At 44.7% G+C, this 25,369-nt stretch overlaps 1 protein-coding gene across 1 annotated transcript in view; it reads right to left on the bottom strand.

Moving 5' to 3' along the window:
- Positions 1 to 25,369, bottom strand: part of DNAH10 (dynein axonemal heavy chain 10) — a 135,871-nt gene that overhangs the window by 69,697 nt on the left and 40,805 nt on the right. The window contains exons 11-21 of the mRNA XM_066260762.1: positions 24,217 to 24,411; positions 21,449 to 21,619; positions 18,995 to 19,171; positions 17,555 to 17,680; positions 15,857 to 16,029; positions 15,268 to 15,419; positions 12,736 to 12,900; positions 11,682 to 11,889; positions 9,467 to 9,623; positions 8,340 to 8,816; positions 8,072 to 8,230 (exon numbers count right to left, since the gene is read on the bottom strand). Coding sequence (XP_066116859.1) covers positions 8,072 to 8,230; positions 8,340 to 8,816; positions 9,467 to 9,623; positions 11,682 to 11,889; positions 12,736 to 12,900; positions 15,268 to 15,419; positions 15,857 to 16,029; positions 17,555 to 17,680; positions 18,995 to 19,171; positions 21,449 to 21,619; positions 24,217 to 24,411 — 2,160 coding nt within the window. The remainder of the gene's footprint in view (positions 1 to 8,071; positions 8,231 to 8,339; positions 8,817 to 9,466; positions 9,624 to 11,681; positions 11,890 to 12,735; positions 12,901 to 15,267; positions 15,420 to 15,856; positions 16,030 to 17,554; positions 17,681 to 18,994; positions 19,172 to 21,448; positions 21,620 to 24,216; positions 24,412 to 25,369) is intronic.

Here is a 25,369-nt window from a genome sequence, read left to right as displayed (position 1 = left end):
TCAGAATCTCTGGGATGCAGCAAAAGCAGTAATAAGAGGAAAGTTCATATCACTTCAGGCCTATATGAACAAACAAGAGAGAGCCAAAGTAAACCACTTAACTTCACACCTTAAGGAACTAGAAAAAGAAGAACAAAGACAACCCAAAACCAGCCGAAGAAAGGAGATAATAAAAATCAGAGCAGAAATAAATGAAATAGAGAACAGAAAAACTATAGAAAAAATCAATAAAACAAGGAGCTGGTTCTTTGAAAAGATCAACAAAATTGACAAACCCTTGGCAAGACTCACCAAGGAAAAAAGACACAGGACTCAAATAAATAAAATCCAAAATGAAAGAGGAGAGATCACCACAGACATCATAGAAATACAAAGAATTATTGTAGAATACTATGAAAAATTATATGCCACCAAATACAACAATCTAGAAGAAATGGATAAATTCCTAGAACAATACAACCTTCCTAGACTGAGTCATGAAGAAGCAGAAAGCCTAAACAGACCAATCAGCAGGGAGGAAATAGAAAAAACTATTAAAAATCTCCCCCAAAATAAAAGTCCAGGCCCAGACGGTTATACTAGTGAATTCTATCAAACATTCAAAGAAGACTTGGTTCCTATTCTACTCAAAGTCTTCCAAAAAATTGAAGAAGAAGCAATACTTCCAAACACATTTTATGAGGCCAACATAACCCTCATACCAAAACCTGGCAAGGATGGCACAAAGAAAGAAAACTACAGACCAATATCTCTAATGAATACAGATGCTAAAATACTAAACAAAATACTGGCAAACCGAATACAACAACATATTAAAAAAATAATACATCATGATCAAGTGGGATTCATCCCAGAATCTCAAGGATGGTTCAACATACGCAAAACGGTTAATGTAATACACCATATCAACAAAACAAAGAACAAAAACCACATGACCTTATCAATAGATGCAGAAAAGGCTTTTGATAAAATACAACACAATTTTATGTTTAAGACTCTCAACAAAATGGGTATAGAAGGAAAATATCTCAACATGATAAAGGCCATATATGATAAACCATCAGCCAACATCCTATTAAACGGCATAAAACTGAGGACTTTCTACCTTAAATCAGGAACAAGACAGGGTTGTCCACTCTCTCCACTCTTATTCAACGTGGTGCTAGAAGTTCTGGCCAGAGCAATCAGACAAGACAAAGAAATAAAAGGCATCCATATCGGAAAAGAAGAAGTAAAGCTATCACTTTTTGCTGATGATATGATCCTATACATCGAAAACCCGAAGGACTCCACAAAAAGATTATTAGAAACAATAAACCAATACAGTAAGGTCGCAGGATACAAAATTAACATACAAAAGTCCATAGCCTTTCTATATGCCAACAATGAAATATTAGAAAACGAACTCAAAAAAATAATCCCCTTCACGATTGCAACAAAAAAAATAAAATACCTAGGAATAAACATAACAAAGAACGTAAAGGACCTATATAATGAAAATTACAAAGCATTGTTAAGGGAAATCGAAAAAGATACAATGAGATGGAAAAATATTCCTTGTTCTTGGTTAGGAAGAATAAATATAATCAAAATGGCCATATTACCCAAAGCAATATTAATGCAATTCCCATCAAAATCCCTATGAGATTTTTTAAAGAAATGGAACAAAAAATCATCAGATTTATATGGAACTATAAAAAACCCCGAATAGCCAAAACAATCCTAAGGAAAAAGAATGAAGCTGGGGGCATTACAATACCTGACTTTAAACTATATTATAGGGCCACGATAATCAAAACAGCATGGTATTGGCAAAAAAATAGACACTCAGACCAATGGAACAGAATAGAAAGCCCAGAAATAAAACCACATATATATATGGTCAAATAATCTTTGATAAAGGGGCCAACAACACACAATGGAGAAAAGAAAGCCTCTTCAACAAATGGTGTTGGGAAAACTGGAAAGCCACATGCAAAAGAATGAAACTCGACTACAGCCTGTCCCCGTGTACTAAAATTAATTCAAAATGGATCAAAGACCTAAATATAAGACCTGAAACAATAAAGTACATAGAAGAAGACATAGGTACTAAAATCATGGACCTGGGTTTTAAAGAACATTTTATGAACTTGACTCCAATGGCAAGAGAAGTGAAGGCAAAGATAAATGAATGGGACTACATCAGAATTAAAAGTTTTTGCTCAGCAAGAGAAACTGATATCAAAATAAACAGACAGCCAACTATATGGGAACTGATATTTTCAAACGACAGCTCAGATAAGGGCCTAATATCCAAAATTTACAAAGAACTCATAAAACTCAACAACAAACAAACAAACAATCCAATAAAAAAATGGGAAGAGGACATGAACAGACACTTCTCCCAGGAAGAGATACAAATGGCCAACAGATATATGAAAAGATGCTCAGCTTCATTAGTTATTAGAGAAATGCAAATCAAAACTACAATGAGATACCACCTCACTCCTGTTAGATTAGCTATTATCAACAAGACGGGTAATAGCAAATGTTGGAGAGGCTGTAGAGAAAAAGGAACCCTCATTCACTGTTGGTGGGACTGTAAAGTAGTACAACCATTATGGAGGAAAGTATGGTGGTTCCTCAAAAAACTGCAAATAGAACTACCTTATGACCCAGCAATCCCTCTACTGGGTATATACCCCAAAACCTCAGAAACATTGATACGTGAAGACACATGTAGCCCCATGTTCATTGCAGCACTGTTCACAGTGGCCAAGACATGGAAACAACCAAAAAGCCCTTCAATAGAAGACTGGATAAAGAAGATGTGGCACATATACACTATGGAATACTACTCAGCCATAAGAAATGATGACATCAGATCATTTACAGCAAAATGGTGGGATCTTGATAACATTATAAGGAGTGAAATAAGTAAATCAGAAAAAAACAAGAACTACATGATTCCATACATTGGTGGAACATAAAAATGAGACTAAGAGACATGGACAAGAGTGTGGTGGTTACCAAGGGTGGGGGGGAGGGAGGACATGGGAGGGAGGGAGGGAGAGAGTTAGGGGGAGGGGGAGGGGCACAGAGAACTAGATAGAGGGTGACGGAGGACAATCTGACTTTGGGCGAGGGGTTTGCAACATAATTTGATGACAAAATAACCTAGACATGTTTTCTTTGAATATATGTACCCTGATTTATTAATGTCATCCCATTACCATAAATAAAAATTTATTAAAAAAAAAAATATGGTCATCTAGGCTTGCTAATGCATCCAGTTGTGCTGTCAGAAGCAAAAACCAATCTCTGAGGATATGACATCATTCAGAGCCTCCAATTCTCTCTACAACTTGTTCAGATAGCAGAACATCCAGAACACAATCAGAAATAACAGGTATATAGGATGCAAAATGACTTAAATGAAACCAAGAGGAACATGAACAATATAAGCAGATCAGAACAAAGTTAAAGGACACAGGGTTTAAAATCATTTTACTTAATAAAGGAAGCAAAAGACAAAACTGAGGGATAGATAGATGATAAATAGATAGATAGATAGATAGATAGATAGATAGATAGATAGATAGATAGACAGATTTTGCAAACTACATTTTTCTGATGAGAGAATCTCTATCAGCCCAAGGCTACGGCTCAGGGAAGGTATTCAGAGGAGTCAAGCAGTGGGAATGCTGAAACACAAACCTGATGCAAATACAGACTTGTAACAGCTATTTGTCTCCCCCTGCTAGTTTGTTTTTCCAGTTGATTCTCTGTGTGCATGATTTTGTGTGTGTGTGCATGTGAGTGTATGTGAGAGAGCAAGAGAGAGGTGCACAGTGTGCAAAATTTTGCATAGTTTCAGGGGGATCCCTGACCTCCTCACACTCAACCACAGACTTTTTTTTAATCTTATTTTTATTAATTTTAATGCAGTGACATTGATAAATCAGGGTACATATGTTCAGAGAAAACATCTCCAAATTATTTTGACATTTGATTATGTTGCATACTCATCACCCAAAGTCAAATTGTCTTCCGTCACCTTCTATCTGGTTTTCTTTGTGCCCCTCCCTTCCCCCACCCCCTCCCTCTCCTTCCTCGCCCCCTCCCCACCCCTCCAACCCACCCCCATTACCATTACATTCTTGTCCATGTCTCCGAGTCTCATTTTTATGTCCTATCTATGTATAGATTCATATAGTTCTTAGTTTTTTCTCTCTTTTTTTTTTCTTGTATTTTTCTGAAGTTGGAAATGGGGAGAGACAGTCAGACAGACTCCTGCATGCGCCCAACCAGGATCTACCCAGCACGCCCACCAGGGGCTACGTTCTGCCCACCAGGGGGCAATGCTCTACCCCTCCGGGGCATCGCTCTGTTGTGACCAGAGCCACTCTAGCACCTGGGGCAGAGGCCAAGGAGCCATCCCCAGCGCCCGGGCCATCTTTGCTCCAATGGAGCCTCAGCTGTGGGAAGGGAAGAGAGAGACAGAGAGGAAGGAGAGGGGGAGGGGTGGAGAAGCAGATGGGCGCTTCTCCTGTGTGCCCTGGCCGGGAGTCGAACCTGGGACTTCCGCACGCCAGGCCGACACTCTACCACTGAGTCAAATGGCCAGGGCCTTAGTTTTTTCTGATTCTTATTTCACTCCGTATAATGTTATCAAGATCCATCCATGTTATTGTAAATGATCCGATGTCATCATTTCTTATGGCTGAGTAGTATTCCATTGTATATATGTACCAAAGCTTTTTTTATTATTATTATTCATTTTGAGAGGAGAGAGTGAGAGAGAGAGAGAGAGAGAGAGAGAGAGAGAGAGAGGAGGAGCAGGAAGCTTCAATTCCCATATGTGCCTTAGACCAGGCAAGTGCAGGGTATTGAACCGGCGACCTCAGCATTTCAGGTCGATGCTTTATCCACTGCGCCACCACAGGTCAGGCTGTACCAAAGCTTTTTAATCCACTCATCCACTGACAGACACTTGGGCTGTTTCCAGATCTTCACTATTGTGAACAATGCTGCCATAAACATGGGGGTGCATTTCCCCTTTTGGAACAGTTCTATGGTGTTCTTAGGGTATATTCCTAAAAGTGGGATAGCTGGGTAAAAGGCAGTTCAATTTTTAATTTTTTGAGGAATCTCCATACTGTTTTCCACAGAGGCTGCATCAGTCTGCATTCCCACCAGCAATGCAGGAGGGTTCCCTTTTCTCCACATCCTCGCCAGCACTTATTCTCTGTTGTTTTATTGATGAGCGCCATTCTGACTGGTGTGAGGTGATATCTCATTGTGGTTTTAATTTGCATTTCTCTAATGATTAGTGATGTTGAGCATTTTTTCATATGCCTATTGGCCATCTGTATGTCCTCTTTGGAGAAGTGTCTATTCATTTCTTTTGACCATTTTTTATTGGATTGTTTGTCTTCCTGGTGTTGAGATTTACAAGTTCTTTATAAATTTTGGTTATTAACCCCTTCTCAGACGTATTGTCCAATATGTTCTCCCATTGTGTGGTTTGTCTTTTTATTCTGTACTTGTTGTCTTTGGCTGTGCAAAAGCTTTTTAGTTTGATATAGTCCCATTTGTTTATCCTATCTTTTATTTCACTTGCCTGTGGAGATAAATCAGCAAATATATTGCTGCGAAAGATGTCGGAGAGCTTACTGCCTATGTTTTCTTCTAAGATGCTTATGGTTTCACGCCTTACATTTAAGTCTTTTATCCATTTTGAGTTTATTTCTGTGAATGGTGTAAGTTGGTGGTCTAGTTTCATTTTTTTGCAGGTAGCTGTCCAATTTTCCCAACACAATTTATTAAAGAGGCTGTCTTTACTCCATTGTATGCCCTTACCTCCTTTGTCAAATATCAGTTGTCCATAGAGCTGTGGGTTTATTTCTGGGTTCTCTGTTCTGTTCCATTGATCTATATGCCTGTTCTTATGCCAGTACCAGGCTGTTTTGAGTACAATGGCCTTGTAGTATAACCTCCCACTTTATTCTTCTTTTTTAAGATTGCTGAGGCTATTCGTGTTCTCTTTTGGTTCCATATAAATTTTTGGAATATGTGATCTATATCTTTAAAGTATGTCATTGATATTTTAATTGGTATTGCATTGAATTTATAAATTGCTTTGGGTAATATAGACATTTTAATGATGTTTATTCTTCCTAACCATGAGCATGGTATATGCTTCTACTTGTTTGTATCTTCCTTGATTTCTTTTATCAATGTTTTATAATTTTCCGAGTACAAGTTTTTAGTCTCCTTGGTTAAATTTACTCCTAAGTACTTTATTTTTTTGGTTGTAATAGTGAAGGGGATTGTTTCCTTAATTTCTCTGACTGTTCGTTGTTGGTATATAAAAATGCCTCTGGGCCCTGGCCGGTTGGCTCAGCGGTAGAGCGTCGGCCTGGCATGTGGGGGACCAGGGTTCGATTCCCGGCCAGGGCGCATAGGAGAAGCGCCCATTTGCTTCTCCACCCCCACCCCCCCTCCTTCCTCTCTGTCTCTCTCTTCCCCTCCCACAGCCGAGGCTCCATTGGAGCAAAGATGGCCCAGGCGCTGGGGATGGCTCCTTGGCCTCTGCCCCAGGCGCTGGAGTGGCTCTGGTCGCGGCGGAGCGACGCCCCGGAGGGGCAGAGCATCGCCCCCTGGTGGGCAGAGCGTTGCCCCTGGTGGGCGTGCCGGGTGGATCCCGATCAGGCGCATGCGGGAGTCTGTCTGACTGTCTCTCCCCATTTCCAGCTTCAGAAAAAAAAAAAAATTAAAAAAAAAATGCCCCTGATTTCTGAGTATTAATTTTATATCCTGCCACTTTGCTGAATTCATTTATCAGGTCCAGTAGTTTTTTGACTGAGACTTTAGAGTTTTCTATATACAATATCATATCATCTGCAAATAATCATAGCTTTATTTCTTTTCCAACTTGAATGCCTTTTATTTCTTCTTGTCTGATTGCTATGGCTAGGACTTCCAGAACTATGTTGAATAAGAGTGGTGAAAGGGGGCATCCCTGCCTTGTTCCTGATCTTAAGGGGATTGCTTTTAATTTTTGCCCATTGAGTATGATGTTGGCTGTGGGTTTGTCATAGATGGCTTTTATCATGTTGAGGTGTGTTCCCTGTATTCCCACTTTGTTGAGAGTTTTGATCATGAATGGGTGCTAGATTTTATCAAATGCTTTTTCTGCATCTATTGAAATTATCATGTGGTTTTTCTCCTTCCTTTTGTTTATGTGATGAATCACATTGATTGATTTGCAAATATTGTACCAGCCTTGCCTCTCCAGAATAAATCCCACTTGATCATGGTGTATGATTTTTTCCATATATTGTTAGATCCGGTTTGCTAATACTTTGTTGAGGATTTTAGCATCTATATTCATCAGGGATATTGGCCTATAGTTTTCTTTCTTTGTGTTGTCTTTGTCTGGTTTTGGAATCAGAATTATGCTCGCCTCATAAAAGGAGCTTGGAAGTCTTCCTTCCTCTTGAATTTTTTGAAATAGCTTGAGAAGGTTAGGAGTTAGTTCTTCTTTGAATATTTGGTAGAATTCACTTGTGAAGCCATCAGGCTCAGGACTTTTCTTTGTTGGGAGTTTTTTGATAGCTGTGTTGCTCTCATTTGGTTAACCACAGACTTTTAAAGATCCTTGAAACCCACATTTAACGACATACATGAAACAAAGAAAGGCGACTGAATTATTATCTTCTACCAGTTTCTGTTACCATCTCTCTCTCTCTCCCTTCCCTTATCATTTCTAGAGAGTCCTTTACTTATTAAAAAAAATTAACACAAAAAAAAATGAAGAAAGAAAAGAAGGAAATAGGAAGAACTGAAATGAAATGGTATGTAGTCACAGACCGGTCTACAAAAGACATTACTTGAGCCATGCACAATCAAGAAACAGACCTTAAATTTTCACTATTCTAAATAACAGTGGGGTCCTGCTTTACATTTAAATGTTATTACTTAAAATCACAAACAAATCGATGGCAGTATATTAGAGAAGTGTTTCTGGAAAGGCTTAGTGTTCAACCCCGAGGTAAAACCCTAAAGAAAGCCGCCGCTCGCTCACGTGGATATTGTACATCGCCATGGTGCGGTATCGCTCCTGGACATCTTTGTACCTCAGTTCCATGGTCAGAGATTTACTTTTAATTTCTGCAATTGTTGTGAGGACGGACTTGAGATCCTCGAGGGTACTGGGGCTCCTCTTCAGCTGTTTGGCCAGCTGCTGTAAAAGAAAGTTGGAAGGACACCAAATGAACATGGGGGGGGGCGGTACCACACAAAGACCTGACTGCCGTGAAAAGTAGTTTCAATTAAGCCTAGCGACCCACTACCTCCATCTCTTCGTGAAGACTGTGTAGCTCCTCCTTTGCTGACTCGTTGAGAAGTTTCCCCAGCGAAACCACCCAGGCCTTGGCATTTTCCTGCACCGTGCTCGCCAGAGGCTCGAGCTGAAGCCTGACGCAGTGCTCGTCCTTCCGTAACGGCTCCCGCATGACTTCAGAGGCAATCCTGGCATAGAACTGCAGCTTCTCGTCGTACGCGGCGCAAGAGGGTCTCTTGGCGGCAAATTTCTCCATCACAATGGCTTTGTCCAGTTTCCAAAGGGGTCGATACTTCTTCCATCTTTGAAGGTACTTCATAAGATTGATCAGAATCCTGTGGACATTTTGGGGGATCATCAGAGCATGTTCAACTATCTGAGGGTTCAGGGAAATGTCGTTGTAGAAGCTTATTGTAACCACTTCCTCTTCCTGCCCCTTCTGAGGAGGGCACTCTATGCAGCTGCCGTTCATCCAGCGGACAAAATTCTAGCAAAGTGAGAATCAGGGGAAGAGATAGCATTTTAGTATCAACTTGGCTTCCTATTTATATATTTGCATTCAGTAATAGTTGTTGCTAGTAATGAACATCACTTTATTATTAATAAATTATGTTCGACTGCAAAAAGGACCATCACTTTCCCAACGGGCCAGCCTGTGACTTGACCACCAGAAGGACTAGAAGTGGGTTATGCAAGTTCTAAGCCAAGGACTCAAGTAGCCACTTTCATGCTCTTGAAGGAGACGGAGCTAGCCCCCAGATGGTAAGCAGCAAACATGAGAGAACCAGCTGCCCCAGCCGACAGCCAGCCAATCAAACTGAGCCAGCAGAGTGGGTTCAGCCCAACTCAGCCTGCAGAACCCTGAGCTAAATAAACAGTTACCATTGTAAGATCTGAAGTGGCTTGTTATGCAAAAAAGTTAACTTTTTATTTTTTTTTATTGATTTGAGCGAGAGAGAGAAAGAGAGAGAGAGGAAGGGAGAGAATGAGACAGGTCTATATTGTCCTGACCGGGGATCGAACCTGCCACCCTTGAGTATCGGGACGATGCTATAACCAACGGAGCTATCTGGCCAGGGCCCAACCACCTGAGATGAGAAGCCTCCTGGGAGACAATGCAGACATTCCCGCCCTTACCTTGGAGACCTCTACGCAGTTTCGTACGCAGTGGACGCACATCTTGTTGATCTCATTCATGTTGGGCTGAAGGATAATTTCTGGCGCGGTCAAAATGGTTTCCGTTTGGAACAAAGGGACGTTCCCCAGAATTAAAGAATTAAAGGACTGCAGATTCCTAAGAGGGGTTAATAAAAAAGATTCAGTAGTCATAGGAGTAAAACGTATCCAACAATTGATGGAAATGACTGGAGACACAGAAGTAACACGTAACAAGCCTGCTACAAGGAATAGCACTCTCTAGGGCTGTAATGGACATTTTGGGGTGAGTTTTATTATACCTGTATATCCTTTTTTTGGCCTAAATTTAAAAAATACCTCATTTGCACTTTGGGGGAATAACTATCTTTTAGCTGGGCAATAACGTAAATAGTAAAGATGGCCTTCCAAAAGCCGTTCAACTCTGGTTCAGGACAAACGGTCTTCCTGCCGGCTTCCATCCCCTCCCGGAAGCTCCTTCCCTCCCGGCTCCCTCCTTATCACCAGGACTCACTAACACATGGCCTCCCCACGGCCTCTCCTGACCACCCAGCTACAATGACCCCTCCGTTCTCTCCCTGGAACATTCTTCCGTTTTCCTTCTTTCACAGAAAGCATCTCACTTCCATCTGGTGCCTGTGTCTTGCCTCTCTCCCCCGTGAGGATGGAGAAGCTGCAGAAGGACAAGGACCTTATCTAGTCCCGTATCTGGCACATGGCAGACTTTAGTAAACCTCTGAATGAGTGAGTGGGTGAAGAACAGACAGATGGATGGATGGATGGATGGATGGATGCATCAAGGGAAAACATAGCATGGTGAAACACACTAAGTGAAAACATAAGTGAAACACTATGGGAGGTCACCCTACATGGGGGCTGCTTTAGGAATCTAAGTTAGAAGCAACAATAAAAAAATAAATGAAATACTCTATGTAGAAAGAGATCGACTTAGTGAAGTTTGTCAAACTGGGTCAAGGAAATAAGAAAGCCAAAGGCCTTTCTTTTTTTAATTTAGTAATAGTTTATTCCAAAGTAGATTTTAGCAGCTCCCAAGAATACCTTAACTGCAGTAAGGGTCCCTAATCACAGTATGACAAAATAAGAAAGAAAAAAGACACCAATCAGAGACAGTTTAGTGACGCTGCAGTGATACCCGCCCCTGGCGTAAAGTCCCAGCACTTCTTACTAGGTGAGGGGCCTTGGGCAAGTCACATACACTCCCCGCAGTCTGTGTCCTCATCCATACAATGGGAATGAGAATTGCAAAGACCGCCTCCCGAGCTTGGTGCAGAGCAAGCTTCTGTATATGTTAGCTTCCAGAACAAGCAGAGTTGAGAAGACAACTAAAAATGCACACCATAAACACCTACCCCCTTGCTGCATTCAGGACAGACATTTGGTTCTCAGCTTCCTAGCAGCCAAGGAGAAGAGGGAAAACTATGAAGTCTAAAATGCATAGTGTCCACACCATTTAAAAACAAAACCACAGAAAATGAAAGAGGGGGAAAAGAACTCTCTCAGGAGGCTACAATCGGAAGGGAGATCAGGGGAGTTTCTTCTGGAGTTCTCCATAAAGAAGACATCCTGTGATGTAATGAACGCCACCCTTGACAGTGTGGAGGTAATAATAAGTGGTGAGTTTCATAGGCTGGCTTCCTAGCACAGTCCCAAACCAACGCGGTGCAGTGCGGGCACTCAGCCGTCAGCTGGTCTGGCTGAGCTGCGGGCTGTGGGCTCCAGGAGGGAGGGAGACCCCCCCACTCCACATGGGAGGCTGGCCCATGCAACAGGCATGCAAGACGCGCATGACACTCCCCCAGCCGGGCGTTTGCTAAATTTAGACCACCGGGAAACGTGAATGGGTCCCACGTCCTTCAACTCAGCTTCCCTCAGTGTGGGTCAGAGAGCCATCTGGGGTTTCCCGTGAATGCTGAGAGGCAACAACTGTCTGTTACCAGGTGCACACAGACCTCCATCTCTTTTCTAAATGCTGAGGAAGGGGCCTGACAAGAACATGAGCCACAGCAAGAAAGTCGTCTCTCCATCCCACGAGCAGCTTCAGGCCAGAAAGCAGCATTCCTGTCCAGCTGGTTTTCATTCTGTGCCCGCAAACTCCTCCCCCTTTTAACTATTCATATACGTAAACTATTTTAGTCTACGCACACGGTCTTCAAAACAAGCAACAAGACGAACTTACCTCAGGATGAGTTTTGTCAAGACCTCGTAAATTCTTTTTTCCCAGTACTTGTAGTAGGAGGCCAGCTTGGGGGCCTTGCCCGTGTTGGTGTGGATGACCAGACCCTCGACTTTGGTCAGTAGAGGCCCAATGGCAAGATACCACCTGACCATGTGGTCTATGTTCTTGGCTCTTTCTCGGTCAATGTGCTCAAAGAATTCCTTCACGCCTATAGAGGAAGTCACCCATCAGTTCATCATGAACACAGTAGGGGGACAATTACTCAAAAAGTGATCCAAACATTAGCTGTCTGTCTAGCCTAGAAATACAAAAGCAGCCTCTAACCTTGACCCAAAGCAGAAAATAAGTCAGCACCAGAAGTCAAGATGGAACCTAAGCAAATAATAAGTGACAGGACAGCACGGGGGGGGGGGGGGGGGGCATTATGCATGGTGAAGCATATACCACACACAGCAGGTGGCTGTCACACCTCTGAGCAATCTTGCTTCTCTCAAATTGTTTGCTGACTGGTTCCGAATTTCTTGTTGAGAGTCTAAGGCAGGGGTTGGGAACCTTTTTGGCTGAGAGAGCCATGAACGCCACATATTTTAAAATGTAATTCCGTGAGAGCCATACAACGACCCGTGTACATTATCCAATAAAAATTTGGTGTTGTCCCGGAGGACAGCTGTGATTGGCTCCAGCCACCCGCAACCATGAACATGAGCAGTAGGAAATGAATGGATTGTAATACATGAGAATGTTTTATATTTTTAACGTTATTATTTTTTTTATTAAAGATTTGTCTGTGAGCCAGATGCAGCCATCAAAAGAGCCACATCTGGCTCGCGAGCCATAGGTTCCCAACCCCTGGTCTAAGGCCACTTAAAATTTACTCAGACAAGTAAATATTAGCCCATAAGAATTGCCAATGATCTTTTCACTAAATGAGTGAAATCATCAGGAACGGTTTTATTCCATTCCCATGCGCACGTGCGTGCAAGTGTGAGTTCACAAATCACAACCAGGAGGCGCTTTCATTCCTCTCATAATCAAAGAAACACGTCAGGTCTACCTGGGAGTTCTTCCTCATTTTTAGGTGCTGGATATTTAAAGAGATTGATGGAGTCTATTAACGTTAGCCTGGAAGAAATGTCATCCGCGTTCTTATGAATCTGGTGGACGAGCGACTGGAACTTCCCAATGGCCTGTTTGCACCGCGTTATGTAGTCAGCAATACCTTTGGAGAAAAGGAGAAACACAGAAAGAAAGGTGTGTGTGGCCTTCAGGTCTTCCTTCCCCCGTCCTTCCCTCCACCATCTGTGCATTCATCCCAGGCGGCATCCCTTGCAGAGGAAGGACCTCGCTCGCTCTCGCCCCTCGGGTCTTTGTGGTGGTGAAGGGCCCCTGGCACCCGTGGGGAGCGAGAGCCCTGTGCTCAGCATCAGCCCAATGGCACAGTCCTCTGTGCAGTTTAGCACAATCACATATGCGAAGCGCCAGGGGAGAAAGAGAAGGTCCGACCTTCTCGGCTTCTTCCTGCCATGGTGACCTGGACCCTGTGCCCCACCCCACTCGACTCCTCCATTCCCCACTTAGAAATGTCAACGGCAAGAACAGGGGCGGTAAACTCAGGTCAGGCATGTATGATCAGCCAGGCGATGGCCTAAGCATGTTATCACGTCACTGACTCCTTACAACAACCCTGTGAGTTGGGCACTGAGAGTATGCCCATTTTGCAGCTGAGGTCACGGAGCCTCTGAGAGGTTGAGTGCTGTGGGTAGAGCTGGGCTTTGAACCCGGGGGTTTAGGTCTGAGGTCCACAATTCGCGCGCACGTTCTCCACACAAAGGAGAGAGAAGGGAAACAGTGACAAAGAAAGAAAGGGGAATTTGGATCAAGAGAAAGGGAAGAGGAGGAAGGAGAAGAGGAAAAGCCAAATGCTTTGTTCGTTTCAAAAGCACAGGGGATGTCCACCTCCAGGAGGAGGGGGGAGGTTCCTTTCCTCATTCCTCCTGCTGAAGAAACACCCCGCAGGCTGGCTGCCAGACCAACACAAGGCTGAAAGGTGGACAGAAGCAGAAATGCTGGCACCTCGGGGCCCGAGGAAGGACAGTCATATTTCCTCCTATTTCCCAGTCCAGGAACTGAGAAGCTGGTGACCCATAAATGCCATGGGTACAGACACACATGCAAAGAAAAGCCCCACGACAAGCCTGCTCCCTCTCACCGGACGACCAGGAAAGGGACATCCCAGCAAGACAGAAAACATTAAGTAATCATGGCTCTACTCCAGCCAACACCACAGACAAAACTGTGACCTCACCCTGCCCCGTGCCAGTAAGGGCCAACCGGGGGGCCAAGACTCCCAGCTGCAGCGTGCTGGCAGGAGGTGCCCCCACCCGCTCCCCTCACCCCTGCCCTGGCGGTATCAGAGAAGGCCTTGGAGGTAGATAGGGTGTTCCTCTCTACAGTCCAACAATGAGTGTGGGGACAACTCTCCAGAGAAATACACTGATTGGCAAAAGGTTGCCTACTGTAATACTTCTGAAATAACAAAGTAGAGAAACGGAGAACAGATCAGAGGTTGCCAGGGGTTGAGGAGAGGATAGGGTGGGAGGGAAGAGTGTGGGCTGGACCAACGCTGTCTCGACTGTGTCAAAGTCAATGCCCGGCCTGGGACTGGTAAGAAGTCAGTGTTGGGGGTGACTGGCTAAGTGTACAGAAGATCTCCCCATATTAATTATTATAACTGCATGTAAACCCATAATCATTTCAAAATTAACATTTTATTTTTTTTATTGTATGTATGTATGTATTTTTAGAGAGAGAGACAAACAGAAAGGGACAGACAGGAAGGGAAAGCAATGAGAGGCATCAATTCTTTGTTGTATAACCTTAGTTGTTCATTGATTGATTTCTCATATGTGCCTTGACTGGGCAGCTCCAACTGAGCCAGTGACCCCTTGCTCAAACCAGTGACCTTGGGCTCAACCCAGCAACCATGGGGTCATGTCTATGATCCCAAGCTCAAGCTGGCAACCTCGCGCTCAAGCTGGATGAGCCCGTGCTCAAGCTGGCGACCTCAGAGTTTTGAACCTGGGTCCTCCTCTGCATCCCACACCAACTCTCTACCCACTGCACTACTGCCTGGTCAGGCACATTTTAATTTTAGTGAAAAGGTAAAAGTCACTTTATTTCTGGAGGAGAAAGCTTTGGTGCCAACAAAGTGGCAAGACGCCACCCATCCTATCTTCACTCCTAGCTAAAGCCTTGAGGTGAAGTCTCAGCTCCACAAAGGGGGTCCCGGCTGGGTGGCTCAGAGGGACGAAGCACCGACCAAATACACCAAAGTTGCAGGCTCAGTCCCCAGTCAGGGCACATCCAAAAATCAACCAATGAACGCATAAATAAGTGGAACAACAAATCCATCTCTTTTTCTCTCTCCTAAAAACCAATACATACAAAAATGTTTTTAATAAGTTATATAAAGTTTACATCATGTTCCAGATATATTTGTTAATCTTATCTATAAATGCACAGAAGTTACAGTTCAAGTAAAACAGTCCCACAGTCTACAAGGCAGTGGCAGATAAGAGGTTGTTACCTAGTGAGTTCCAGTTCAGCCGCTTGTATCCAGACCTAAACACGCGCACTAACTCCTGAGAGTGGTCGTTGAGAAGGGACGACTCGGCCTCATTCAGCGTCCCGACAAGCGTGTGGTAGTGGTCCAGCATGCCCTGGATCCCCTCCGTGTACCTGCGCGCCCCGGGGAAGACATGACTGACGTGAGGCAAGGACAATGGGGCTCGTAAGCAGCTTAGTGACCTGCCTCAGAGACAGGTTACAAAAGACCAGGACCCAGCCTGCGACTCAGATGGGCAGATTTGTAGAAACGCAAAACGCTGCCAATCGTCTCACTAACTTCCTTTTTAGGAAAATATCGGTCACTTCCCGTTTAAAATGTTATTTACGTGAACATGGAACAGTTCGTTATTGCGATTTTTAGATAAATGAATAAATATATATTTTAAACATTTCTTAGTTTTAACTTTGACTGTTAAAATATTGGTAGTTATAAGACCCATAAAAATGAAAGCTTTCGGCAAGAGGGTGTTGGTTCTCAATAATTTTTCAGAGTGTAAGGGAATCCCAAGATCAAAAAGTGTTTACGGCTGAGTTAAGAAGCGCTTTACCTAAGAAATTTGTCCTCCTGGAGAGCGATACTCCGTGCTAACTCGGGGACAGAAAATCCCAGCTGTTCCATGTACTTGGTTTCATTAATAATCTCCCTGAGAGCAGACGGAAAATTGATGGCAAAAGTCACGCCCCTATCGGAGCTCACAGCATCCTCCGAGACAGCCGACATCTGTGGAAGGAACGTTCTGTCAGTGTGGAAGGGCGGTCCGAGAGCAATCAGATCAACATGACCCAGGTCACACATGGGTCTGGAAACAATCAACGTAGGTCCCCCTGAAGCCGACAGACTGGGGAGCCAGCTGGAACCCTGACGCCAACAGAAGTTGTTTGGTGAACAGCTTCTAAAGAATTCCATTTAGCCACTCACCTTTGAAAATCGGGCAACTGCACATAAAAAAAAAAATCACAATTCTGGTACCCCTCAAAAGCTTAGAAAAGCTGATGACTGTGACAAGCACGGGCCAGTTTCTGATAAGCCCTCCTGGCCTTTGTCACCTATTTTGGTCCCTCCTTCGCAATTTCAGAGACTAGAGACCTAAAACCTCCAGGCCCAGGCCTTTCTTCCCTTGCTACTGGAATTCATTTACTGAGCATTTGCTTTGTGTCAGGCCCCAAAGGAAAGATACGGATGAATCGTGGGAAATAGCGTTTTCCTGCAGGTTAAAAACGATCAGTGGCCCTGGCCGGTTGGCTCAGTGGTAGAGCGTCGACCTGGCGTGCAGAAGTCCCGGGTTTGATTCCCGGCCAGGGCACACAGGAGAAGCGCCCATCTGCTTCTCCACCCCTCCCCCTCTCCTCCCTCTCTGTCTCTCTCTTCCCCTCCCGCAGCCGAGGCTCCATTGGAGCAAAGATGGCCCGGGCGCTGGGGATGGCTCCTTGGCCTCTGCCCCAGGCGTTAGAGTGGCTCTGGTCAAAACGGAGCGATGGCCTGACCAGGTGGTGGGGCAGTGGATAGAGTGTCGAACTGGGATGCGGAAGGACCCAGGTTTGAGACCCCGAGCTCTCCAGCTTGAGCGCAGGCTCATCTGGCTTGAGCAAAGAGCTCAACAGCTTGGACCCAGGGTCGCTGCCTCCAGCAGGGGGTTGCTTGGTCTGCTGAAGGCCCGCGGTCAAGGCACATATGAGAAAGCAATCAATGAACAACTAAGAAGTCGCAACGCGCAACGAGAAACTGATGATTGATGCTTCTCATCTCTCTCCATTCCTGTCTGTCTGTCCGTGTCTATCTCTGCCTTTGTAAAAAAAAAAAAAAAAAAAAAGGAGCGACGCCCCGGAGGGGCAGAGCATCACCCCCTGGTGGGCAGACTGTCGCCCCTGGTGGGCGTGCCGGGTGGATCCCGGTCGGGCGCATGCAGGAGTCTGTCTGACTATCTCTCCCCGTTTCCAGCTTCAGAAAAATACAAAAAGAAAAACAAAACCATCAGTGGCCAGCCATTTGCTGTATGGGTCAACTAATACTTTGTGCGTGTACATCATTGGAGTGAAGCCACGTGCGCAGGGAGAGTTGCCCGATCCCGTGACCGTGATATTGTGCCATCCCCATCTCCTTTCTTCCTGCTTCTCGTCTCCCAGGCAACCTCTGCCCTTATTTGCCTTTGATTTGGAAACACCCGTCAATGTGAGAGTCAGAAAAAGGGCGCACGGCATCCTCTCCCGTGGCGGCTGCCCTGGGGACAGGGATGCCGGAGACGCACCTTGGTGAGCAGACTCTTCTTCATGAGCGCTGGCAGCTGCTGCTCCGTCGCCTCTCGCCACTGCTCATACTTGCGTTTTTCGTAGTCCCTCATCGTCCTGCCCACCTCCAGATACTTCTGTTTCACCTATCGAAGAAGTCAAGTACTTATTATCATTTGGTTCTTGGAAATAATCTCTCTAAAAAAAAAAAAAAAAATCCTGGCCAGGCGGTGGCGCAGTGGATAGAGTGTCAGACTGGTATGCGGAAGACCCAGGTTCGAGACCCCGAAGTTGCCAGCTTGAGCATGAGCTCATCTGGGTTGAGCAAAAAAAGCTCAGCAGCTCGGACCTAAGGTCCCTGAGCAAGGGGTCACTCGGTCTGCTGAAGGCCCACAGTCAAGGCACATATGAGAAAGCAATCAATGAACAACTAAGGTGTTGCAACAAGAAACTGATGATTGATGCTTCTCATCTCTTTCCATTCCTGTCTGTCCCTGTCTATCCCTCTCTCTGACTCTCTGTCCCTGTAAAAAAAAAATATATATATATATATTTTTTAATTTTTCCTAACACATTCTGCAAAAGGAACCAGACAGAATTCACAGGTTTTGAAGGGTTGACTTGAGACGGAACCGCCCGGAAATCCAGGCTGATGGGCAGAGACCGGCAGGCCTCAGCCTGTGGGCTGTATTTGGTGCAGCCCATGAGCTAAGCACAGTTTTCACACTTTAATTTTCATTTATTGATTTTTTTAGAGAGAGAGGATGAGAGAGAAATCCATTTGTTGTTCCTCTTATTCATGCCGTCATTGGTTGATTCTTATATGTGCTGTGACAGGGGATCAAACCTGCAATGTCGGCATGTTGGGACAACGGTCTAACCAACAGGCAACCTGGCCAGGGTCCACATTTTTTAAATGATCAGAGGAAATCAGAAAAGACAACAATGCTTTGTGCTACATGAAAACTATATGAAATCAAAATTCCAACGTTCCTGAAGGACGTTTCATCGGGACACAGCCAGGCCTGCTCACTGTCATGTCATCTGGGGTATTGTCTGCTACAGCGGCAGAGACAAGCAGCTGCAGCAGGGACTCTACGACCCGCAAATGCCTAAAACAGTTACGTTCTGGCTTTTAGAGAAAAGGTTTGTCAATTCCTGCGATATAACTCACAAAAAACCCTGGGTGGAGAGATGACAGACAGCACTATCGGAAAGATGGCGGTTTTCACGCCGCTGAGAGAGGGCGAACATCAAGCCACCGGGAAGATGTCGCAGATACTGCGATGCCAAAGAGAAGGGATGCAAAAGGCTATTTTAAATCCTAGCCCTGAATCAGGGGCCACAGGAGAGCCCTTCCAAGCAGCAGGTGTGGATTAGGAAGCGGGCTGCCGCTCACTGGGGCAACTCCGTGGAGCCTGGAAAACACAAAAGGGGACGGTCCCAGCAGAGCAGCAAACCTCCAGTCCTCGGTCACTGTCCAGCATCTCCTCCACCTCCTGGAACCGGAGGATGGTGTGCTTAATCCGGAAGAACAGAGAGCGTTCCCAGTAGATGGCCCCCGCTACCGGGGGGTGATTCTTGCACAGTGGTGGGTTGTCAAGGTTCCGAATGAAGATGTTGTTCATGGTGTCAATCTGCAAAGCAATCGGGCATATTCTGTGAGCGACAAGCATCACCATTTAGCCAGGAAACATTTAACCAGAGACAACAATCTTTAAAGAGATGAACATTAGAATGTCAAGAAATAGTCTCAAATAGTGTTTTTTACTACCTACTTATTATTTACTACTTGCTCTGATATTTTCCAGCAAAACTTTCTAATGTTAAACATGTGCACGTTCCAAATTTCCTTATAATTACAGGTTGTGTACATTTATTTGACTGACCGATTAGAAATTCTGAAATCTATTCTAGATGTGACCAGTGGCCTGAACTGTGTGTATGCGCCATTGAGATTTTGTCATTGTTTATTATATATTTTTTAATTGTAGTAAAATGTATGTAAAATAAAACTTACCATCTTAACCATTTTCCAGTGCAGGTCAGGGGCATTAAGTACACTCAGTGATGTGCAGCCATCACCACCACCGTCTCCAGAACCATTTCATCTTCCTGTCCTAAAATTCTGTGCCCATGGAACACAAACTCTCCACTTCCCCTCCCCCTGGCCCCTGACGACCACCATCCTACTTTCTGTCTATAAATCTGACCATTAAAGATCCCTCCTACCAGTGCAATCACACAGTAGTTCTCTTTTTGTGACCAGCTTATTTCACTTAACATGATGTCCTTAAGGTTCATCCATGTTGCATCCTGGGTCAGAATTACCTTCCTCTTTAAGGCTAAATCATAATACTCCATTTCATGCATGGCCTACATTTTGTTTACCCGTCCACCCAGTGGTGGACTCTTGGGTTGTTTCAGCCCCGTGGCTGCTGCGAGTAACGCTGCTGTGACCAGAGATGTACGGCTATGTCTTCAAGACCCTGATTTCAGTGCTTTTGGGCACAGACCAGAGGTAGATTTGTTGGACCGTATATGGTCTACATTTTAAAAGAAGCATTTCCTCACTCTCGTCTGGGTAATTAGGAATGAGGGGAAGACTAGCAACCCCCTCAGGAACAGTCCTGACCCCCAGAACTGTGAATGTGCTGCATCTCAGGACAAAGGGGTGTGGAGGCTGCAGACAGAATGAGGGTCGCCACTCAGCGGGCCCAGGATGATCTGAGTGGGTCTGTAACCACAGGGACCTTACAACAGGAAGAGGGCAGCAGCAGAGAGGGTAGGAGTGACCGGTGTGGGACTGGCTGGTGCTGGCTTTGAAGATGGAAGAGTGGGGTCATGTATCTCCAGAAACAAGAAAGAGCAAAGAAATGAATTCTCCCAGGAGGCTCCAGAAGGGGAAACGGCCCTGCCGACACTGGATTTACACCCCGTGAAACGGTGGCCGACTTCTGATCCGCAGAACGGAAGGAAAAAATAACAGATGCATGTTGTGCTAACTCACTGGTTTGTGGGAATTTGCTACAGCAGCAGCAGGGGACTAACACGTTAGAAGGTCCCTCCACCCCTTTATTTTGTATCACCTTACGTCAGTCTGATGCTCTCACGGATTCTCATTTTCTGAACAAAACAACAAGTATTTTTTAAAATCTGATTTTTCCACTAGATACTGAATTCTTTAAAGGCTTATTCATCTCTCTCTATCTCTTTGCCTAACACTGCACTTGCAATATCCAAGCACCGGATACAATTTTCTGAATTAACATATAAGCACATATGTGATCTTTGCACGTTAGCTATGATGATTACTGTGATTGTTGCTATGACTCACTCATGCGGGGCCCGTCGCAATGTGAGTTATATCGTATTAAATTCTCGTGAAATTTCTCCACTAAATAAACAAACCCGCTCTGTTTTCATTACTTGTATCTTTTTTTTTGTAAGAGAGAGACAAACAGACATACAGACAGAAAGGGAGAGAGATGAGAAGCATCAACTAATAGCTGAGGCACTTTAGTTGTTCACTGATTGCTTTCTCATGTGCCTTGATAGCGGGGCTCCAACTGAGCCAGTGACCTCTTGCTCAAGCCAGCGACCTGGGGCTCAAACCAGCAATCATGGGGTGATGTCTATAATCCCACGCTTAAGCTGATGACTCCATGCTCAAGCCAGATTGAGCCAGCGATCTCGGGGTTTGGAACCTGGGTCCTCAGTGTCCCAGGTCGACACTCTATCCACAGCCATCACCACCTGGTCAGGCTCATTACCTGTATTATGTGTCACACTTATCTGGGAAAACCACATTTCTCTAAATTTAGGTGGAAAAGACAAATAACAATGTGATTCAACTGTCCACATTTTGCCAAGTGCATTTTTACTATGACAGCAACTATAGGTTTTTCAATTACCTCTTTACAGTACTGTGCAAGGATATCGTTAAATTTCATCATCATTTGTCGATGAATAGCCTCCCGTGTACGAATGTGCTTAAACTTTAAAAGCATGTCAAATGCTGCTTCAGCGGACCGAAGTGTCTTAAAGGATTCATCAATAAAATTTTTGGCTTCTTTCTCAATAACCTGCCAAAATAAACAAACAAACAAAAAGTCAAAGAAACACCCTCCATGCCAGTGGGATTATCCCGCAAAAGCAAGATGGCAAGAAAAAAAAATGAGCCTAAAACAAAGCGGGGCCGTGAGGACCACCAGGGTGCTTCCGGGGAGGCCGGGGTCCAGTGCAGAACGGCAGCCCGCCGCTTCGGTTTTCTGCCCGCCCCTCAACCAGTCCAAAGTTATGGAAAAGGGATTTCCTAAAGTATTAACTTATAGAGACAAAGAAATGGGAAAGGGCACAACAGCAGAGGAACTTTTGGAAGGAGAGTCACTAACTAGCTTTACAGAAGGCAGAAAACTACCCCTAATGCTGGCAGGAGGGGTCCGGTTTGCTCCCCACAGAACGCTCTGGGAGGCAAGCAGTGGCGGCACTGGGAAGGGGAGGGGCAAACGGGTGTGTTCTGCACCCCACACAGCCAGGCACTATGCACCCTCTGGACCCCCACCACACCCCACTCATTAAAAAGTGGAAGGTTAATGATAGAAAAATTAGATCCAAATTGACATCAGACTTCTAACAACACTGCAAGAAAGAGACATCTGTGAAGAATGCCTTTACATTTCTGAAGAAAAGTTTATTTCCAACCTTGGATTCTATACCTGCTATTTCAGGATTCACATATACAAGACTCAAAAAATATCTTCCCATGAAACCTTTTTTTAGGAAGTTACTAAACAATGTGCTCCAGTAAAATAAAGAAGTAAACAAGGGAGGAGGGAGATATAAGGTCTAGAACACGAGATCCAGCACAGGTGACAGAAGACAGGAAGTCTGAGGGCAACTCCTTTGCAACAGGTCTGCGGAGCAAACACCTGGACCAGGACAGAAGGACAGCGAGCCCTGGGAGGGCCCACAGGACAACAACTGCACTGCCATGTTTGAGCAAATGGGACCCGTTGATTGGTAGGTGTGTTCCAGAGGTGCTAGAGAAACTAATAATGCACAGGCAAATAAGCAGGCAAATGAAAAATAAAGGCAATGATTAACTCCGGGAAAATGAAGGGTTGATGAGAAAGTTAGCCTGGTTACGGTGGGCTTCTTGGGTCAGCAGGGAATAGTATTTGCATAGACACAGTAAGTAAACTCTGACTGTTAAATTAACCAAAAGTTATTATGAAATTATGTTGGACAACAGAAAGGCAAAGTGGAGCAGTAGAAATAATATAGTCAAGTCTGTATCTACTCTGAAAAAAATAACTAAAAGATGTTTACGGTTGATCGAGGTTGATAAAAAAGGAAACAACCACATTATCATGTTCTTTAGGAAATACAGAGATAACAAGAGAATAGTACCGTTGAAAATGACAGCGAGAATGGGAACGGAGAGCGATTAAGCTCGCAGTTGCTTTGTCTTATTATGAGCCTTCTAGTATTACAAGTAGTTTGATGAAAAGTTTGATTTAAGAATTAATACTTAAAATTAAGTAGAAGCTGAGAACAAATGAAAACATTCATTTAACCAAGTAGAACTGTCTAGGGTTGTCCACATAAAGTGATACTCTGGGGTTAAAAAACACTTACCTAAGACATGAAATGGAGGCAGTAGTTCCCACATGCGGCTGAAAGGGCAATCGTGACGGGACACCTTGGCATGCCTGGTGCACTGAAGTCACAGTCTCACCTCCAGCCCCACTGTGGCAGGAGGCACCACCCCCACATCCCAGGCCAGAACCTCCTATATTGTCTCCCCACCCCACCCCAGCCTGAATTGACCCATGCTGTGGCCAGAAAAACCCTCCTCAAGTATAATTCCTATCACATCACTCCCTTGGTCAACAACCTTCAACGGCTCCCTACCTCTTCCTAAATCGAGTCCCATTCCTCAGCCTGGCCCTCCTATGTCCTCTCCAATCCTACACCCAGCCCACCTCTGTGGAGATGCTGCCTTGCTCAATTTAAATGTATTCATCCCGGGGAGAAGGGGTCGAGTCAAAGAAGATTGAGAAATGTTCACTTTTACCTTATTGCCTTACACTTTTCTGTATTGTTTCTGTTTGTTTGTTTTCACCAAAAATCAGGTATTAATCTTTGTGATTTAGAAAAAATTTACTCAGTCCTGATCAGTTGGCTCAGCGGTAGAGCATTGTTCCAGCGTGTGGAAGTCCCAGGTTTGATTTCCAGTCAGGGCACACAGGAGAAGCGCTCAGCTGCTTCTCCACCCTTCTCCTCCCCTTCTCTCTCTCTTCTAACTCTCTCTTTCCTTCCCGCAGACATGCTTGAATGGTTTGAGCAAGTTTGCCCCAGACTCTGAGGATGGCTCCATGGCCTCTGCCTCAGGCACTAAAATAGCTTGGTTCCAAGCAACGGAGCAACACCCCAGATGAGCAGAGTATCACCCCTCAAGGGGGTTTGCCAGGTAGATCCCTGGTGGGGTGCATGCAGAAGTCTGTCTCTCTGCCTCCCTGCTTCTCACATAAAGAAAGTTTTAAAAAATAATAATAAGTAAATAAATAAATAGTAATAATTAAAAAAACCTCTAAGCATAACCAAATAACCCCACAAGTTTAACAAGGGGATACATGGTGTCCACATCCAAGGCCAGATCAACGAAGGTGTTACTTGCCAGGACTTCAATCTTGAAGTCATCCATCACGTATTTCCAGTACTGCGAGGACTTGATGCTGAAGGGGTCAAAGGTCAGGTTTTCCATGGGGGTGACCAGGCTGTCCACCCTGCACAGGACATCATCGATGCGCTTGGGGTCCCCCGTCACTGCCTTTAGTTCTGGACCAAATATGTTATAGAATTCCTCTATCACCTGTCCAATCAAACAAAGCACAAGGTCACCCCTCGGTTTTGTATTAAATGTTCTCACCATAAGTGGATTGCACACCTAGATTTGTCTGAGGACAAGAATCCTGTCACATAAGTGACCTCCTCGCAGTCTAAGCCCTTCAGTACCATGCCCCTCGCAAGCAGGATAGGATCCAGGCACCCTGACATGGCTTACAAAGTCTGCCCACTCAGGCCCTTCCCTGCCTATTCCCTCTCTTCCCAGACTCCTCTCCCTGTCGCCTACAGCCACTCGGTCATCTTTCAGTTCCACGTTCCTTCCTGCCCCAGGACCCTTGCACTTGCAGTTCAAAGTACCTAGCTAGCAGTACTCATTAAGTATCACTTTACCATGTTTGACGCTTTAGAATAGGCCAGGCCCAGTACACCCTCACAGAGACCCCTTGACTGTTCTCACAGGACTCACCTCAGCTGTAGCTGTGTGTCTGTGTGACTGTCATGTCTCTCACCCTTCTCTTCTACTAGGCTGTAAGCTCCACGAGGCCACAGACCAGGTGCGTGTTTGCTAGGGCCGGCGTGCTACCCGGCAGGTGCACGGGCCCAGAAAGGCTGGGTTTAATTGCTCTAACCATCTTGAAATTCTTGATATTTTTATCTTTGAACTTGCATTTTGTAAATGAAGTCTGAGGGGAGGATACCGTGCACACATGCAGAGGAGCTGAGCAGAATCTGCGTGTTTACTGCTCCCACACCTCTCATGCTGCTTGAGCCACAGAACAGGACCTGCATCATGTCGGTGACACACACGTGACTCAGATGCTCTTATATTCGCATTTTAACCCAACGCTACAATATAATGAATGGTAGATTCATGCTAATAATATAAACATTTCTCTACTTTCTTGACTTTGCCACAGTCATGACAATCAAACAAACAAACAAAAAAAAGCTGTACTGAGTGAGGAACATCAGAAGAAAAGAAA

The sequence above is a fragment of the Saccopteryx bilineata genome, chromosome 2 (assembly GCF_036850765.1).
Source record: "Saccopteryx bilineata isolate mSacBil1 chromosome 2, mSacBil1_pri_phased_curated, whole genome shotgun sequence".
In the NCBI taxonomy this organism is placed as follows: Eukaryota; Metazoa; Chordata; class Mammalia; order Chiroptera; family Emballonuridae; genus Saccopteryx; species Saccopteryx bilineata.
Note: the sequence above shows the minus strand (reverse complement) of the source record. Positions and strands in the feature narration are given on the sequence as shown.